The sequence below is a fragment of the Melanostigma gelatinosum genome (assembly GCF_949748355.1).
Source record: "Melanostigma gelatinosum genome assembly, chromosome: 13".
Taxonomy (NCBI): domain Eukaryota; kingdom Metazoa; phylum Chordata; class Actinopteri; order Perciformes; family Zoarcidae; genus Melanostigma; species Melanostigma gelatinosum.
The window spans coordinates 18,551,023-18,569,825 of NC_136646.1; the positions used below are offsets into that span (position 1 = coordinate 18,551,023).

The following is an 18,803-nucleotide window of genomic DNA, read 5'->3' on the forward strand; positions in this document are numbered from 1 at the left end:
TCACCTGGGGTGTCTTCCCCTTAAATAAATATCTGTATTGTCTATTAAGATGCTTGTTAAAATAAAGCTATTGTCCTTTTTTTAAACTTCCACTAATTTTGTTTGGCTTTCCAATATGGTTGCTGGACCCTCTTTTGGGCAGAAACGCATAAATACATAAAATACATTTGTGAAACTGGGACAATATAAGATAGCTTGAGGCGTTTTTCTTTACCCTTACATTGCAGTTTGAAATATTTCATGATCAATGCTAATAGATTAGATAGCAGGGATGTGGACTCTACCGTCTGAGACCTGCCATCATCGAGAGAGGCGATCGCTGAGGTTCTGTCCAATCAGGGAGTATTTCTGTGACGTTCTATCCAATCAGAGAGTAGTTATGTGACGTTCTATCCAATCAGAGCGGACCAAACGCTGGTGGGCTGGGTCTCGGGTCTCGTGGGCTGGCACCCGCAGAACTAACGGATCTGGTCGTCGCTGTGCACTTCAGTGTCGGGTGGAGTGTTGTTACATCCCGTCGCAGCTCTGCGGGGTAAGAAGAAGGAGGACTGTTTCTTTCGCTAGTTTCTCTTTGACTTATTTGTCACCGCCAAGGCGTCGAAATACTCCACGAAGATGACGACGACAACCACCTACAAAGGAATGGAGCCTGGTTCTAAAAGCAGCTCCAGGTAAAAAGAAAGAATGAAAAGAGCTGAAAACCTTTCGCGGAGGAACAAAAGAAGTGTGATGCGGTCAAGCCTCTCAGCTAGCAAACGCCTCTTTTCTGCTTCAAGGCAAGCCTGCTACCTCACGTTAGCCCGCTGGATTTAGAGAAACTGTCACATAGTCTTGCTAATTAAGTTAATCTTAATGGCTGACTGATGCTCCACGTAGCCTTTAGCTAGGTTAGTTAGGTTAGCCTGTCTGGGCGTTGTAGGATAGCGTTAATTAGACATGCGGGTTTGAGAAGGAAGAAAATGGAGAAATGGTCAAAGCTGCCGTTACCTAACGTTAACCCTGCTTTTAACTAGCTGTGGTTCATACAAAAAAAAAACTTTTTAATTTGTGCTTCAAGTCCCAGCTCCTCTCCTGCGGTTATTTCTAAATGTGCTGCTGTTCGGAGTTGCTAGCTACTAATCTACCCAATCTAGTAACTGTATTTTTTTGCAGCCATTTTTCAATAGAAGTAAAAGAAAAGTGTAACGTTAAAGCTCAGAGGCGAGAGTCCAGATATGTGATGATAATGTTGATGATTGATTGCAGGAAGAATCGTAGACGAGACTCGTGTCTGCATATGTCATTATCACTCGATATGGCTCGTTGTTGGTTAGGGCGAATGGAAGTTTGGAGAAACTCTATTTGTAGTTTCAATAGACTACATCATCTGACGAATAATATCTTAAATCTTTTTTTTTAAACACCTTAAGAGGGCCACTCATCCTCCAGGCACGCGACGCGGCTCTCCAGCAAGTGATGCGTCTCGTCTGGATGCATTCCTGCCCCTCTGCAGTGAAAAACAATGCAGAGAAAAGGCCTTTAATGGGTCGTGATTTTTAGGGCATACGAGCCGGATTTCTGAGTAAAAATATTCCTATTTGCCTTTTGCTTATTGTGAGCATATCAAGTGTCTGTCGGTCATTAAGCGTTTTGAAGTCGCGTGCTGTTTTCTGATGACGTGAGGCCTTGGGTGGTGGCTTTGCGCTAGATAAGCCTGTACATCTTCCCATAGGTCTTTGCTTTTGCTCCTTTTTTTTAATTTTTAAAGGCCTTTTTTTACGAGTTGCTTGTCATTTCTGATGCTAGCCGACCAGAGGGATCCGTGCAGCAGCTACTTGAGCAGAATTAAGCTAAAATCTTTAGTAGGCCATCAAAAAGCCTCCCACCCTCCTCTTATCAGACATGCAGATCTTTGGGCTTTTTGAGCTCAGCTAGATCTGCCCTAGCTCCACCAGCCCTGAGGCTGAACCTCCAGCTTCTAATCATTCATGTTCGTTTTTCATTGGTATTATTTGCAGTTTCATTCTAGGGTGGGGTCTGCTGCCAGGCAGCTAAAAGCCCCCCCCCCCCCCCCATCGCAATCCGGGTGGAAAGCATGAGCTCATCCTTTGCTGGCCAGGAGGTGAAGTCTGCTTCAGGCATTACTGTCACAGCCACGAGTGTGTGTGTGTGTGTGTGTGTATATCCAAGAATTAATTTAGAAAATCCACGCCAATGCAGTTGCTTTTCTTTTGTAGTTTTGCTTCGAGCATCTGCCCGGCGTGGCCCTCAGACAGCTGCTCAGTGTGTGTCAGCTGGTGGCTACAGGGATTGAGAGGAGAGTTTGCTGGAAAAAGAGGGAGGGGTCAAGCAGGGGCTCTGCAAACACACCCCAACTGTCCTTCAGCACAGTGAGGAAAAGCGGTCTCCCGTCTCCTTATCGCGTCCCCTTTTGTTGAGCTTGTGTAGGAATGTCGGGTGGATAGTGTGCTTTGTTTACCATGCATTGGTGCCGCATGCAGCATTTCTATATTGTTTCTGGAACAGCCTATTTTATTAGGTGACCTATATTAGCTGTGCACATCAGACTTTTCACCTCTATTGTGTGACGTTGACCCAGAAGCGGCGTCATGTTTGATTTACTCATAAAATAATGACACTGCAATGCAACCAGGAACCGACACCAACGCCTTCGTGTTGTCACTGCAAAGGAATCTGCGGCGAGGAGAGGCAGCAGCCAGCCCGCTACCCTCTTTGATTATTTGTGACTGGAGTCAGCTGCAGGGCAGAGATTGTCTGTCTGACGGGCTGACAGCCGGGGCTTAGAGAGCGGAGACCTTGCTGGTAGCCTGTGTGTTTTTTGTGTGTGGTATGTTTATAAAAGGGTTAGGGTGGAGCAGCGAGAAAGCTGCAAGTAGCTTAAGGCGTCATGTTATATTTGGCTATTGATTTTTTTTTTTTTTTTTTTTTTTTTTTTTTTTTTTGCACTGTGCAGCTGATCAACGGCATGTGACATGAAGGCCCTGCGTTTTAGTTTGGCCTAAATAATGAGGGATGGTAGCCCGATGTCAATCAAATGATATGATGATCCGTGATTTGTTGCTCCTTAGGGTACTACGGCCGCCGGGCGGGGCTTCCAGCATTTCCTTCGGCGCAGAAGGCGACTCGACTCCCCGCAAGGACAAGATGGTCTCCAACATCTTTGCAGAACCCGAAGACCTCCATGCCCATCGGAGGAACAATCCACCCAGTAACTCAATCTAATATCACTTTAACCCGTGATTCATTTTTCCATGTGACATTACCAAAGGGCTGAAACAATAGGGTTTAGATTTACAAGTCGTTTGAGTTTGGCACCAGGGGAAAAGCAACATGGACTTAATTATTCTCAGGTGACCGTGGAAAAGATACAAACTAGAGTGTAGAAGTATTTTTCCTTTTAAGTTGTCAGAAAGAACATCCCACAAGTGAAATAGCCCAAAAGCCCTCGAGCACTGGGATAAGGGTAATTTGAAGCTAGGCTTTGTTGGACGGGGATGAGGATCAGCCCTCAACGGAAAGAAATGGGTCAGTATAAAAACGTGTCAGTCGGTGAAACGTGTGGCCTTGTACAGACACGAGGGACGTTTTGCTTTTGGGTACACGAGGAGAGGGCGGCAAATGCAGCAGTAGGCGATACGTGACCTGTGATTGGCAGTTTAACTGATGTATAAAGTGTCACGGTCACTGCCAAACATGCAGCCACTGAGGCTCGAATGAGAAATGAATATAGTCTGACATGTGCCTGCCAGTATTTAGCCAAATGAATTATTCATTCTCAGCTTAAGTATGCGTTATCCTTATTGCTTGTGATAAGGATGTGGATTTGGAGCCGGCTCCAGTCGCCATGCAGAAAGAGGAAGGTTGAGTCCCCGCAGCAGTAGGATTCCATTTCTGCTCGAGGCCGTGAAGTTACTCACGAGCCAGACATGTCTTCACACTGGTCACTGTGGGGAAACAGCTTTACATGGTGTATTATGATTTCTGGATGCGTGGACAGTGAAGAATTTACTGTAAAATCATTAGTTCAGCCTCTGACCTTTATGGACAGCAGCTGCTGACGGTAACAGCCTTTTTCCTGCCCGCATTGTTCCACTTGGGTCAAGTTCAGCAGAGCCTTCTCATAGCTTTCCCCCTTTAACGGATACAACTGGATGAGGATAATTGTCTCTGCCTGAATGAGCACGATTTATTACCATAACAGGTTTTATAAGCATTGTGCGATCTGTCTGGCCTGCCTGTGAACTCCCTAGTATAGAGGAACAGGCCGGCCTGGGTAGATCCTTTTTAAGTATGAATACTGTCCTGCAGGACACATCCATGCGTCAGCTTGGGTATACCTGTTAGTCTGGTTATAATTGGACAATATATGGCAACATTGATATGAACGACTGCTCTGCATGAGAAACTTGCTTTGGGAGGAGTTTTGTGCCTTCAGGCATTACTGCTGTAAACAGCCTGGGCACACTAGAAGACTTGTGTTGATGTTCTTGTTGAGTGTTTCAGTGTTTTTGCACAACAGTAAAGACTGAATCTGTGTCACGGAACAGTTTTTATAGGGATTGTGCCTTTAAAAAAAAAAAAAAAAAAAAAAGTATTTCCAATGAAAAACTGTTCACACGATGTGAATTGAGTGGCGAGTGCATAACTTCTGTTAGGTTCTTCAAGAGTCCTCTTTCGATGCTTTGATCAATGATATTTCATAATCGTGTTGGGGTGATGACAGAAGCATTAAATTAATCAAAAAATATCTTCCACTAGGAGCCAGGGAGATTTTATTTCTTTGTGATTTGTCTTGTGCGCGTGTGAAGCTAACTCTTAAAGTTGGTCAGGGTCTTAAAACGTATCTTCTGATGACTGTTGTGTCAGTTCAACTGTGGGAATGTGCTGGTGTTATGTTCATGCTGACGTGTTAGCCGGAGCCGTTGGCAGGTTGTTTGTCAGGATTTTTGGGTTTTCAGATACCAGAGCTGTTTTGCGCAAGTGTCCTCGGCATCGGGCCACACGAGGACCCCTCTGAAATCAGAGAAGAAGACCAGCAGCAGCATGGTTGTCGTTTCTGCCTTAAAGCTCGTTTGTCCAATGACGTTGGCGTCAACATGCATTTATACCTCGGCCCCAGGAGATCTATACGGTTAAGTAGAAGGATATGTGTTGTGGTGATGATAACATAATGCATCACTGTGCAGCCAATGAATCTGGTTTATCTTCTTCCACTTACCGTCCAGACTCAGAAATGTGGAGCCGGTAATGAAGGAGGTCTTGTTGAGCGAACGAGGCTTTCAGCAGGGCTCATTCACTTCACTCCATTAACAACAATGGCCACTCCCACGCTTCTCCGGCAGCCGTTGTTCCCCTCATGACAAAGACGCTCTGTCCGCTGCCCGGCCCTCTGGGCTACAGCTGGGCTGTTACCTTATGTGGCTTTAGTTCCCCACAGCGGGTCAAAACGCCGGGTTTTAATGCTCTTTCTGCTAAAGGAGAATACAGGCGCTGCAGCGTTATGTGAGGTTTGGCGATGGTGCTGTCTGCCTGGAAGAGTTCCAGTGTGTTTCTGTTGCAGACGCCCAATCGGCGTTGCTGATGTTTTGCGGTTTGTTGTCAGTGATCCTTTTTTTCTTTTTCTTTTTTTTTCAGTCAAATTCCCTTTTTATAAAGCTGATGTTTTGTCAAATCTGATGAGATGAATCTTTTTGGCGAGTGTGGTTGCCTCATGGGTTAGAAACATTGCGGGGTCTGGAGGGGGGGGGGGGGGGGTTTGTAGCTAATTGGATTAGTGTCCATATGGTATGAGTCTGCTGCTTTGAAGCCTGAGTCATGTTTTGTCATTTTTCTCCCGTGTTTCCTGTCTCGCTTCAAAATAATCTGTTGGCCAAGGGGGGGGGGGGATCAATAAAACAGGCTTTCAGCTAGTCTATGTTGTGTTTTCCGCCTAAGATGTTTTTTCTAGATGGAGGGTGTTGTATGCTGTACAGATTGTAAAGCCCTTTGAGGCAGATCTGTGATATCGGGCAGTATAAATAAAATTGACTTGACTATTCCACTCTGCTCGGTCTTTAATTAGTTCGTTGCTCTCCCCGTCTGTCTCTCACCATCACAGCTGGAGAAGCTGTAGGAACCCTGTGCGGCGAGCCCTCCGCCCCGCTGAGGCGATGCCAGCAGCCTCTTCTCTTCCCCAAGAACCTCGAGCCGGAGCTGACCACCATCCACAACTCCGGGGCCGCCTTGGTCTGGAACCAGAGACGAGAGGTACCGCTCGCTTTAGTCTCAACAGGCACAGCCTATAGTTTGGGTCCTAGATTAAAGTGTCATTCTACACAGTTCAGTGGGAAATTCATTGGGGGATGGATGACTTAATCCATCAATTTGAAACTGACCCAGGATGTTGTTTGATCGATGTTCTCCGCTGACATTTGTAATCCCTGTGGAGGTTTAATTTTTCGTCTTCGCTCACTGACATGGGTAGACTGTTCTATTTGAGCAGTTTAAATGAGGTACAAAGACGGTGAAACAGGAAGTCTGTTCCTGGTGGTGCAACGGACCGCTGTTGATCCGTATGGAAAAAGGATTATTGAGCAAAAGTAAATTATTAAATGAACTTGATGTGTTGAAGTGTAATTTTGTAAAATGTAGATTCTGTCGAGAAACTTTCATAAATACAGATGTTTTAAGACGTTTTAAGAGTAATATTAAATATATATTTGAGAGATAATTATGACTAACACCAATGCTAAGTATGAGTATAATACATAATTAAAACTACTAATGGCAAGTTTGTTTTTTATTTCCTAATCATTTGAATTGTATGTTTTATGATAATAACTATAGATGAGAATAACAAAGTAAAAAAGATACCATTTACAAGTTCTGATGGTTTATTCTGACTTCGGGGCGGGTTGAAAATGTATCCAGAGCCTTTTAAACCAGCTGTTATAACAAGACGACAACGCAAATGAGCTTTAATCTGCTACCTGTCTCATGGACTGTTGTCACAGAGCAGAACATGATTCAGATAAAACAAAGACATTTTTACATGCAGGTGATAAAGTCCCTTTGGTTCAGTGAGGATACCTGATATCTTTGTCTTGTGTTTTCATTGTAGGTTGAAAATGGCCAAGAACCAGCGAATACTGGTGAGTATGCCGAGCTGTTTGTGAAGAGGCCTGTGAGTGTCTCTCTGTCTAAACAGCAGAGCATGACTTAGATTACTCAGTGAGCAGCTCCGTGGTCCACTATAATAGATCATGTAACTCCACTTTCACTGCCTCTAAATACGCTAAATGTGCGTCTGGCGTCCATTACTTGTCTTCTTAAAGAGACAGTACACGTGTTCTCCTTTTCTAAGTCAACATCACATGATCTCTTTGATGTGGTTTGTCCCTGTCATGATGGTCTGTAGTCGAGCAGCTTTTCTTTGATGGCAGGCTTCACTTAGTGAGGAAGGCTTTTTATTAACCTCCAGGTGCAGGTTTGTAAGAGTGGCTGACTGCTCACATAATGGAGGGTTTAGAAATAAAAGCTCACATTTTTGCCCTGTTTCTGAATGTGATTGGAAGGTGTGTGCTTTTGAAGTATATATTATAATAGAAATATTCAGGACTTCAGTCAGCTTATCAACACAATGAAGCTAGTCTGCTTTACAGTTCATTGATGGTTCAACACAAACCACAATTTCCCGTCCTCTTTGCGTTTGCGTGACAGTTATCAGATGTTTGTTTCATTAATACTAGTTTTGTTATATAATATACCGGTTTTAGTTATGTATAAGCCTTTATGTAATGCATTGTTTCTGGCACTACAGAGTTCTTTGTGTTGAGTGAGAAGCTTCCCAGTGAAACTGATCAGTAGATCCAGCATAATACATAATCGGCCTCTGTTGACACGTTTCCTCCTATTATTTGCATGATCTTCCCTTAAATAACATGCGGAGAAAGGCGCACCTTGCAAACAAATAAGGCAAACTGCAACTCCAGCCGAGTGCATCGGTTTGATAAATACGACGCACGTTTGTGGCGGAAGGCGTCTCGTCCGCGCCTGAGACACGAGTGCAAAGGCCTGAGTGCATCTAACCTGGAGAGTTCAGATATGTGAGCTTCTGGATCCACGCTGAACAGGCTGCCCGTGTGGTCCTGAAATCTGGGGCACCAGGCTCCTAAAACATTATTTAATGCAGTTGTCACAGCAACCGCACCACTCGCTCTGGTGTATATTTGAGTGTCCATTATGAGAGAAAAGAAGATTTTCAAATCAGTGTTGCCCTTATATGTGAGATTTACGTTGTTGCGTCCTCTTGAGTTTGCAAATCCTGCAGTAATTCAGCCACTAATGGACAGCGAGAGCCCGGTAAAACGTAATGCAACTGTTGAGGACGCTTTAGTTTCCTCTACTGTACTTGGCTTCCAGCCCCAGTGTGTTTTACCGGCTAAACCTCGTCGTGTCTCTGTGCTGCACCTGCAGAGTGTCCTGACAGCGTGGAGGTGGAGGTGGAGGTGGAGGTGGAGGAGGAGCAGCCGAAGGAGCAGCCGAAGGAGACGACACAGCCCTCTGCCCCGTCGGGAGATGCCAACGCTGCCGCGGGCGGCCGAAGAAACCCACCCGGTGGCAAGTCCAGTCTCATCCTGGGTTGAGACCACTTGTTTGTTTTTTTTGTTTTTCATTCAAACGCTTTTTTTTTATATTTTAAAAGATAAATACCCCACCCCCACCGCTCTCTTCCTCCTCATCCACTCGTCACCTTCTTCCCTACTTCACATGCACTCAGCGCCGTCACGTCCATGGGCCCCCGTGTCCTCTCCCGCAAACCTTTTGTTTTGATCCTTTTTTTCTATTAAAATAAGAAAACTGTTGACAAAAGCACTTTATGTATCTCTATCTCTCTCTCGACCCCTCTTCCTTTTCAGCCCATCCTGTAGTGCATCTCGCCTGCTGGGAAAGGCATGACGTTTAGCTTGTCTCTCATTCTTCGCTTGTTGTAAATGGTAATGGAAAAAAATAATTAAAAGATTTGATGCGTGGATTTCTAAATACAATAAAGATTGATATGAATTTGCTGTGGCTGGCGTCTTTTTTTTTTTTTTACATTTGGTAACGGTCATACAACGGGATAGGATGAATATTTTATTTAGCTAATGTGATTATTGCAGCTTAGATGCGAAATAGTGTAGATGAAGGCATGTAAAGTTACTAAAAATGTAGACTTCACATCGCCTTTTCAGTTTTCATGTTAATAGTTCAGCACGTAGAGCTGACTATTATTTAGTACAGTTGGATGAAACTGCGGCTGTTGAGCAGAGACGGGCTCTGTGACTGGAGATCTGCCACATTAATCACAAAGCCCCCCCCCCCCTCCCTCATGTCTCTTCATGACATCACACGCTAGATATTTGGCTCTCTCTGGAGTCTGTCTGATTTAAGACCGGCGTTGCGTTTTGCTGTGAAGTCGGCTTCAGAAGGTGAAGTGATTCATCGAAGATGTAATGTTACTGTTGAAACATAACCTTCAACAGCACGGCACGAAGATGGCTTTATTTGGAAATGCTTGTCTTGGTCAGTGCATTTGGATGCAGTTCACAAATTTTTCTTTTTTTTTCCTTTTGGTATTCTCAAATATTCAGAGAGCAGAGTTCAATGTTACGCTGAGAATGTATCGTTGAGTTATTCCTTGAAATGAAACAGAGTGGTGAATCATAACAATTAGATTTCCTTTTTGATTAACAAATTAGTTTTAGTTACTTTCTATCCAATTATGGGACCAATTCAAATGATTGCATCTGGAGAAAACGGTTGTTCTGTTGTGACGTATAGACACATTTGAGATGTGGTCACCTATATTTAGTGCGTTTATCAACATAACGCCTTCAGCTGTTACAGCCATGCTCCTACAACATGCTTATCTTATAACAGCATGGAAGCTATAACTGCTAGACTGAGTAGCAGGGACGACGGTGATTATCATAGAAATTCAACCCCAGGAAGTGACTCCTGATCATATTGAGTCCTTGAACTAGTGAACTACTGTACATCCAACTGAGATGGAAAAATGCACTTGTCAGTCCTTGTTGGTGTCAAATAGAAAAACGTCTGATTATTCATGACCCCCGAATAGTCATCTTTACTCTGTGATTCGATCTGAATGCCTGTATTGTTGACCCTTAATAATAGAGAAATATCTGGGAGTGACGTGTATTTTGAACGGTCTTGCTGACCCAGAGCATCCAAGTCTTCATCCTGTGCTCACCGTGGGCTTTCCACTATATTCTGCACGCTCCATATGTCCGTAACTGGCCTTTGTCGCTCCCTCCTGAGCTGACAAACCCTGAGCAGCCCGTGAAGAGTGCTATGGCACAGCGGTGTGTTGAAGCCCTCGTCTGCTGTGAAAGGCATGCAAGGGGTCACTTAAGATCAAGAAAATAACTTCCTGCTCTGGAGACGTGCCAGGATGTTGGAGGGCAGTCAATGAAGGCTTGTTTGTAGGTAAGTGCTGTACCCACAAGGGAAAGCCCTGTTCCTTTTAATACACCTCAAGACGCAGAGTCAGGCCGGATCTCTGGTGCTTTTTCTTCTGTAGAAGACCCACTGTTCATTTTGAGTAACATTGTTTGTGTACAATTCCTTATTTTTTCCCCCTCTGTAGCAAACAAATGCCACCCTGGCGTTTGCTCTTTAGTCCAGGTCAACAGCGAATCAGTAAAACCACATTAGAAACAGACTATCTTGTCTATCCCCCCTTTGATCATCCTGCTAATCGTTCTAGAGAGACGGGAGATTAACATTTTCCTCCCCCGCAGCCATATGCCAAGTTATTTAACCGATGTCTGTGATGAATGTGTAAGCACCCGTGCTCATTTGCAACTTCAATGTATTGATACCATGCGCCCTCCAGATGAGGCCTCGTGTGTTCCCAGGAGATCTCTGAGGAGGAAAAGGATATGAGCGTGTGGAGATGAGGTGAGTCATCTCTGAGTCACATGGCAAGCAATCAGGCAATCAATAATCCCATCCACTCACACTGCACTGACTCAGCAATTGAGGGGAAAGGATCATTGTATGAGGAAATACACTATCAATGTGTTGCTCAGTATCCTAACACCAGGCGGACGACAGCATTACTTCTCTGAAATGATGAATCCACAACCAAAGTAATGATATTGTTGTATGAAGAAATAATATGTCCTCTCTGTGACTACAGACAGAGCCTCCTGATTGTCTCGCACTCTCAAAAACATAACGCTTTCCACCCACCAGAAGCCCTAAACAGGAAGCACTGGTTGGCAAATGGACAGGGCCGTTTCCGTAGCAACAGAGGGAGTGGAAAAGCCCTCCTTGCGGTGTCTGCTCCGGCTCACGTCGTCTCTCTTTAACCGGATGAGACCGGAGGAGAGAAGATGGACAGGGACCTTTTTAAATCTGTCCCAGAGGAAGGCAGAAAGAGCAGGCGGGGTGGGGGGTAGTCTTTGAATTCATCTCCACAGCCTTTTATTGATGTGATTGATGTTGATGTTTACAATTCTCTCAGGACAGGGACGACTTAATGGAGTCTGTTGAGGTCCTTTGTGCTTCAAACTACACTGGTCAGCATCTTATAAAACCTTGTTAGCAAACATTATGTGATTTTACTCCTGAATATATGGGAGGATATTTTTCTTTGAGTACATGTTGATGCAGAAAAGATGCTGTATCAATTTAGTTTTGTTTTTAACTTATGATTGGCTCATCATATGATTTTTAATGAATTTCAGAATTCATCTCAGGTTTTGATTGTATGGAGATTTCAAAGTGCATCGTAAAATGCACTTGAAATGCTTAATTTTCTTTGTTCTTTCATTGTTCTTCATTTTGAAATCAAGCGTGAAAAGGAGAATTGTTCAATGTAAATTGTTCATGCTGCGAGCCCCAACAACACAATTCCATTAATCTCCATTGTATTGGAGTAGATGCAGACATCTAAGCAAATAAATGAGCATGGGGATGGACAGAAAATGTTTTCTTTTTTTTTTATTCCACTCTTTTTTTAAAACAACCTCTTAAATTTGTCTTCATATAAGCGACTGCGGTTTTTCATGTCGTACTTTGACATGTACAGAGCCAGCGAGGTGGCTCATCCTCCTATACTGTACGTCTGAAATCTCAACATTCACTGGTGTTTTCTCCGTGTACCCTGTTGTGTCCCATATCAGTCACACTTTACTTTAACCCCCATGTTTATCATTTTAGATGCACCTTAATGAATGGTTTGTAACACATTAAAATGTAGCTTTAAGCAGGATATAAGGACATTTTAAGTGTATCATAAAATACAGTATATATCAAGAATTCGAATCTCTCTTACGAAAACACATTTTATATTCTTACAACTGTAAGTTTTACTATACTGTCATTCATTATTTGTTTGCACACCAGCCTCCACTTATTGGTGCCCAGAGGAGTTTTAGCATCAAACTGCATTTCATCTAAATGGTTCACACTTCTGCCACTAGAGGGCAATAGAACCAGTGAAAAACAAAGGCCTCCCACCCGCTGCACTGCACTAAATGCTGAACTTACTTCTACTACTTTCAGTGTGGAATGTGCGTTGACAATCTCATATTGCAGAAATGATCTTATTCTCACACACAAGTTCCACATGTTGTTGTTGGAAGACTTTTGGTCAAGAAGTCTGAGGTGTAAGCAAAAATGATTTATAACGCTTCCTTTTTAGGGTTTATATTTCATGTGATTTCTTTCATACAGTCACTGTCAGCAAGTCTGTTGTCTGGTTGAAGCTCATAGCCTTCCTCTGTTTGTCCTGCACAGCCCTGGGTGACCCATGTAAGACTCATTTCATGTTTAATGTCGAAGATTTCATAAAGCTTTTGCATCTCTGGGATTACGATTGCGATTTATTTGTCATCCCGACCCTTTTATACAACTATTTCATTTCATTCCTTGTGATACTGTATTCTGAGCCAGTGAGGTGGTTTCTCCTCCTTTGTATGAAACATGCCATCATTAGCCGGCATTATATTCATAGCTGTCTGCATATGATGTACTCATCTTTAAAACATAAAGTATATTTCACTGTTAAGTTCATCAACACACAGCCTGTTTAAGGAGTTGGATCTTATCCAATTCGATTTCAAGCACTGTGATTGTCATCAGACGTGTTTGATCTTCCTCTGCCAACAATGCAGATGCACGAGTGCAGACTCTCAAAACAGTCAAAAGTTAATCTACACTTCCGTTACGAGCGGTGTGACGTCAGAGATGGGTTTGGGATATGTATCTATGCTGTCTGAGTACGTTGTCACCTTCTCGCCCACATCACACGCCTTGATGTAGGTCACGTGTTATAGAAGTCGCACTTGGTGCTGTGAGAGAAAACACGCACAAATGTCCTACTGAAGAGCTACTACTCAAGAGAACCGCTGTGTGACAGTCACTCTCAGCATGTCGGCCGTCTATTTAAAGCTCACAGCCGTCCTTTGTCTCTCCTGCACAGCCCTGAGTGAGCCAGGTAAGACTCATTACATGGAAGACGAGAATTGAACACATGTGTAAAGCTTTCTCAAATGTAACGTGAGATGACACGGACTAATTGTGCAGGTTTTCTTTGTGTCTATCTAAGTAGGGAGCAGTGGAGGAGTGGTATGGAGAGATGTTGGAGAAGCCGTCACCATCCAGTGCAGAAGTCCTGAACAAGGCCCAGACTCCCTGACTCTGCAGCAGGGGCTCAGTGACAAGACTGACGTCTTGTTCAAAGATGGCAAATCAGAAAAAACGAACACTGCCAAGGAATTCAGTGGCAGACTTCAGTTGTACGGAGTATTCCCCAACGTGGACATTCTCATCAAGAACCTGACCGCTCACGACACGGGGACATACTGGTGCACGTACATGAAGTTTGACAGGGGGACCACTGTACATAAAGAAGTGAAAGGCTCGGGGTCTGTGCTCCTGGTGGTGACAGGTGAGCCTCTCAATTTATGCATTCTCACCAAATATAGAATCCAGAAGGGCAACATGTGCATTACAACATCGTGCAACAATGCATTGTAACAGTAAGCTGCTGATGTAACTCATTCAGAGGTGAGAGGGAAACAATAACCCAAACATGAACAGGTGATTATAGTCCGAGACGGATTTCACAAAGTGCCTCAAAGTGTCTGATACACACTTAACTTACGTTGACTTATTTGATATGCCTTCTGTTCACTTCATTGCAAATGAAACTATTTTTGACTCCACTGCTAATACTACCTAATTTAGTATAAATAATAATAAAAGACAAGAAAGATAAAATAGTCTCACATTCAGTAGAGGCTGGTACAGAGACTTTATACTTTTTATAGAATCTTGAGTGGAGTTTTTGTAATTTTGCCAGAACAAAATTGAATCAGGATAATTCACCCAAAATGGAAAGTCGCAAAAGAAATGAAAATGCCGGAGACAATATCACATTATAGGGGTAAAAACGAGGAGATCATCTCCAGCGTGAGTCTCAGCTCAACACACTTTCCATTGATAGCAGATACGAGGTGTGATGACCAATCAGACAGCAACAATCTGATCCTGGTGTCGGTTGTGATCTGTGCGGCAACCCTGTTGGGCATCATCATATGCTTCCTCATATGGATCATCCTCAAGGTACCCATGTGTTTTAGTCTCTCTCTCTCTCTCTCTCTCTCTCTCTCTCTCTCTCTCTCTCTCTCTCTCTCTCTCTCTCTCTCTCTCTCTCTCTCTCTGTGTCTTTCTTCATTTTAATGTGCCTGTGACTCACAAAACCCTGATGGAATCTCGGGGGCTGTTTCTGTGTTTCCTGTTATTCTCAAAAGTACTCGTCTGAAAAACACTCACAATTACAATTATATGTTGAATTTATTACGTCAGTTTGAAACTGAGGTTTATTGCGAGTGTCATTTCCAGACAATATAATAGTAGCCGCATGACAGCAAAATGTTCAATCTGAATTATTCTGTTTGTACATATGTGTGTGTACATACACCATATATATATATATATATATATATATATATACATAGTATAGTTGTGGTCTTGACCAGTCTTGAAATAAAACCTTGAGTATACACAAGTTCAAGTGAACCACTATTGATAAAGTGCGTTATACAATGTTGTGTCACTTAAAAATGTCCCTTTTTATACAACCTGTCATGTTGCAAAGATAAACTATGATCCAAGGAAACAGCCCCAGTCAAGAACAAGTTGCAAAACAATACACAGGATAATAATCCTCCTACTTATTGTGTAATTGCCCTGCATCTAACATGTTGACATCGATCTCTGCTGTTACCAGACCAAGATGTGCACCGCAAAGAAACCGCGGCGCGTCCCCAACAACGATGTCTACGAGGAGATGCGTGGAGGCAGAAAGTAAAGATGTCGGCCTGCAGGCGAGCGACCTGAAACTCCACAATCTCTCTGCACCACTGAGGCACAAGTGATGCATGGGAAGCAATGTTGCAACTCAGCATGTTCTGCAACATTCTTCAGGCCTCTCGTGTCTGGGTGAAAGACGCGTCCGTGAATTGCTTCTTCTTTTCGTTAATTACTAACAATGCATGCAACACCTGCAGTGCTAATGAACAGTTTGACACATTGTATGGAAATTCTTTACACAACTAGACAATTAGTTTTGTCTTTCAGTGGCCAGAAATCGAAACCGGATTGTACCCTGACATGTATTTTTAATGTAAATATGTCTTCTTTAATTTCATACATTTCTTATAACTTTCTACAAAGAGATGATTTATTGTAAAAAAAAAAAAAGGCCAAGGTTGACTTGAACGTCTTATAAGATGATACTATGTATTGTGATCGTAATAGCTGTAATTATTGTCTACATTAATAAAACAATGAACTAGTGGGATTAGCCATGTCTGAAATCATTTACTGAACCAGGTGGTTTTGTGGCACCGCCACCATGATGCCATGAGATATATTGTGTTTGTTTTAATTCAATAAATGAAGATGAAATACAAGGTTAACCAGGTACAGGTCAGTATTCCCTGCAATGACAATTAAACTAAGTGAGAAACGTTAGAGAGAAATGTTTAAAACCAGTAAGTGAGGAAGTTAAATTTATTCATAAAGCACTTTTCACAGACATTAGTCACAGAGCGCTTATCAGGAGCAGAATTACAAACACAATGTGACCATATAAGGACCAATCATTTACATTAGGAATGCACAAAAAAGTAAAACATGGTTTAAAAGCAGGCCTAGCACATGAGTTGTTACCCTAACGCCAGTCTAAACGAGTCTTGAGCTGATTTTTGAATGAGTTCACAGACACAGCAAAACGCTGACCCTTTGTTTGGTTGGTCAAGGTGTTAATCAGAAACATGGTTTGGGAGTGAACGTGAAAATGTTCACTCTTTTTTTTGTAGTAATGCTAGAGTCATTCATTTAGGGAAACTCCAACTTTTAACTCCCGGTCAACCCCTTAGACCTTTTCTCTGAGCTGCAACATCAGACTTTGGTGATTGATGAGCAGCAGCACTGGAAATATAGATGACTGAAGAAATGAACAGGTGGTCAGGGGTCTGACTGTTAACTTTCACTTCCACTGGTTTACTGTAAAAGAGATAACATCACAACAACAAATGAAGTTCTTAGTCTGAGGTTCTATTTTTCACACAGTTTCAGCCGCCATCATCCCACATCAAATAGGTCCATGTGTCTTTTTTCAAAGGCAATTCTTGACTGACAAACAATTTTTTTTATATCAGAACACGGGAGGACTCAGTGAATTGTCTTTTACATGAAATATATTTTTTACAACAAGAACCACACAAGAAGAAATAACCTCTTTGAAAAACAGCACAAGAACTTATTTGCGGCGCCAAGTCGAGCCGAGTGCATGTTTTCACTGTAAACACTGTAAATCAAACTGTCCAAACTATGTCAATCAAGACAAGACGCATTCAAACTCAGGTCCGAGAGGCACTGAGTCAACAATAAAATGTCACGGAGGAAACGAAATCTCATCTTGTGGCAGCGTGCAAGACAGGAGCATGTTTACTTGTGCGGTGCGGCCGCGTGGTCACAAGCTGTGACTCTTCACCAAGCAGCAAAGATGAGCCCAGGCCTCCAAGTGTGAAATGTGTGTTGACGCCTGCTGTGGGGTAAGTGTCAAGCTGCAGCGTTGCGAGTATGCAGTAGCTGTAGTTTTGTGTGTGCGTGTGTGTGTGTGTGAAGGGGGACCACTTGTAAAAAGTCCATCTCGAAGTGGAAACTAGGCTTTGAGGTGAGTGGTATAGCGCTTAACGGAAACTGAGACCCCTGTTACAAGAAGAACAACATCAGCTCATTTACAGCGAGAAACCCAACGCATCTCAACCACAAGGTCCCAGCTATACCTCACAGATCATTTGTTTTAACGCAGCAAATGTTTTGCTTTGTACTTTCATTGTATGAATTTAGACTTATTTGCACAACAGCAGAAAAAGTACTGATCGTGCAGCTGCAGCAGTTTCCATAACTGTCATAACCTGTAACAGGAAACACCAAATGATAAGGTATACGGAAGAACCTGAGGCACAATAATACTGTACAACACAGTTAGAGATAATAATCGGTAAAAAAGCAGACAATATGATATTTGACTTGCATTTGACATGTACAGACAGTTTGTTTTAACGTGACCGATAACCCCTCAGAGTGCTATACCACGCACCTCAAAGCCCAGCTTCCACTTCTATGAACTTTTTACAAGTGGTCCCCCTTCACACTAACACTCTCTCACACACACACACACACACACACACACACACACACACACACACACACACACACACACACACACTCACACACAAACAGGTGCAGTTGATCAAGGCTGTGTTATTTTTGTTGTTGGTTTTCTTTTGGTTCTAAAAATGGGGCTAACGGCTCATGTGTTTTTTTTTAGCTGTTGCAAAATATGACTGAGGCTGTTTTTTGTGACAGAGTTAAGAGTTGAAACTGCGACATTCACAACAGGTGCTTTTAGACGTGTACGCAGGTGTTGGGTGACAAAAAGCTTTGATTCAAAGTGTCTGAAACTCTCTCTGATTAGTTATTGTTGGAATGCTGTTAAGCATTCCAACTATTGTTATCCTGTTTCTTTATTGTTGGAATGCTGTTAAGCACTGGCTTTCAACTGATAAATGTGGATGTGGTTTCTTAGTAAGCCTCTAAATCATGATATATTAGTATTAGCACAATGTAGAGGACGAAAAATGATAGTATTGCAAATCACGTTTAAATCTGGTCTAAGCGCGAACGTCTTTTCAACGTCTACAAATAGTCGGCGAAACAACTTTCACTTTTGAACCAATTCTGAACGTCTTTTCAACGTCGGGCATAGACGTCTTTTAAACGTCTTTTGAACCAAAAAATGCTCACTGGGGGAAGTCATCATGATGTGATAACGGATCTTGGCGATGTGGAAGAACTCTCCCAATAAAACGCTCATCTAACTAATATCCTCCTTCATCAGTGGATATCTGAGGAAGGGAGCTGGACATTAATGCAATAGAGGCTTCTTAGTTTGCTCAGCTGGTTTTAAGGATCACCGTGTGTCTCACTTTACATGCATTTCCGGAACTCCCGTATAACCGCCAGTATATGCGCAAGCGCATTAGACTACCGTATATGACAGGAGCTGCCATTTTTTCCGGGGGAGTGACGGCTTATCCAGCTACCTTCACTGAGCCTGCGCTGGAGCAGGCTCAAGCTTTTGGATGTGTTGCCATGGTGATTTTGCCGAACTTGCTTCGTGGAACCGAAAGGCCTGATCTACGTCATCTTATCCTGAAAATTATCCGGCGAAC

The 18,803-nt window shown here is 42.9% G+C and overlaps 2 protein-coding genes across 3 annotated transcripts; both read left to right on the forward strand.

The window, feature by feature from the left end:
- Positions 1–475: 475 nt before the first annotated feature.
- On the forward strand, positions 476–9,036 carry jpt1b (Jupiter microtubule associated homolog 1b). The gene is made up of 5 exons (XM_079281208.1): positions 476–671; positions 3,069–3,208; positions 6,098–6,246; positions 7,100–7,130; positions 8,455–9,036. Exons 1-5 carry the CDS (start codon positions 616–618, stop codon positions 8,622–8,624), a joined length of 546 nt encoding a protein of 181 aa, XP_079137334.1. The 5' UTR covers positions 476–615; the 3' UTR covers positions 8,625–9,036.
- Positions 9,037–13,358: 4,322 nt separating this feature from the next.
- LOC306786588 (uncharacterized protein) lies at positions 13,359–15,807 on the forward strand. 2 transcript variants are annotated; one of them, XM_079281403.1, is made up of 4 exons: positions 13,359–13,489; positions 13,601–13,942; positions 14,501–14,619; positions 15,287–15,807. In XM_079281403.1, the coding sequence occupies exons 1-4, from the start codon at positions 13,423–13,425 to the stop codon at positions 15,365–15,367; spliced, it is 609 nt and encodes a 202-aa protein (XP_079137529.1). In that variant the 5' UTR covers positions 13,359–13,422; the 3' UTR covers positions 15,368–15,807. The 2 variants fall into 2 exon arrangements, with proteins under 2 accessions (XP_079137529.1, XP_079137530.1); XM_079281404.1 differs by having other exon boundaries at positions 14,504–14,619.
- Positions 15,808–18,803: the final 2,996 nt, after the last annotated feature.

Excerpts from the sequence above, each read along its gene's own strand:
- LOC306786588 (XM_079281403.1), top strand. The coding sequence starts at position 13,423 with ATGTCGGCCGTCTATTTAAAGCTCACAGCCGTCCTTTGTCTCTCCTGC. Across the intron at positions 13,490-13,600 it reads CACAGCCCTGAGTGAGCCAG|TAGGGAGCAGTGGAGGAGTG; the intron begins GTAAGACTCATT and ends TGTCTATCTAAG. Across the intron at positions 13,943-14,500 it reads TGTGCTCCTGGTGGTGACAG|CAGATACGAGGTGTGATGAC; the intron begins GTGAGCCTCTCA and ends TTCCATTGATAG.
- jpt1b (XM_079281208.1), top strand. The coding sequence starts at position 616 with ATGACGACGACAACCACCTACAAAGGAATGGAGCCTGGTTCTAAAAGC. Across the intron at positions 6,247-7,099 it reads TCTGGAACCAGAGACGAGAG|GTTGAAAATGGCCAAGAACC; the intron begins GTACCGCTCGCT and ends TTTTCATTGTAG. Across the intron at positions 7,131-8,454 it reads CCAAGAACCAGCGAATACTG|AGTGTCCTGACAGCGTGGAG; the intron begins GTGAGTATGCCG and ends CTGCACCTGCAG.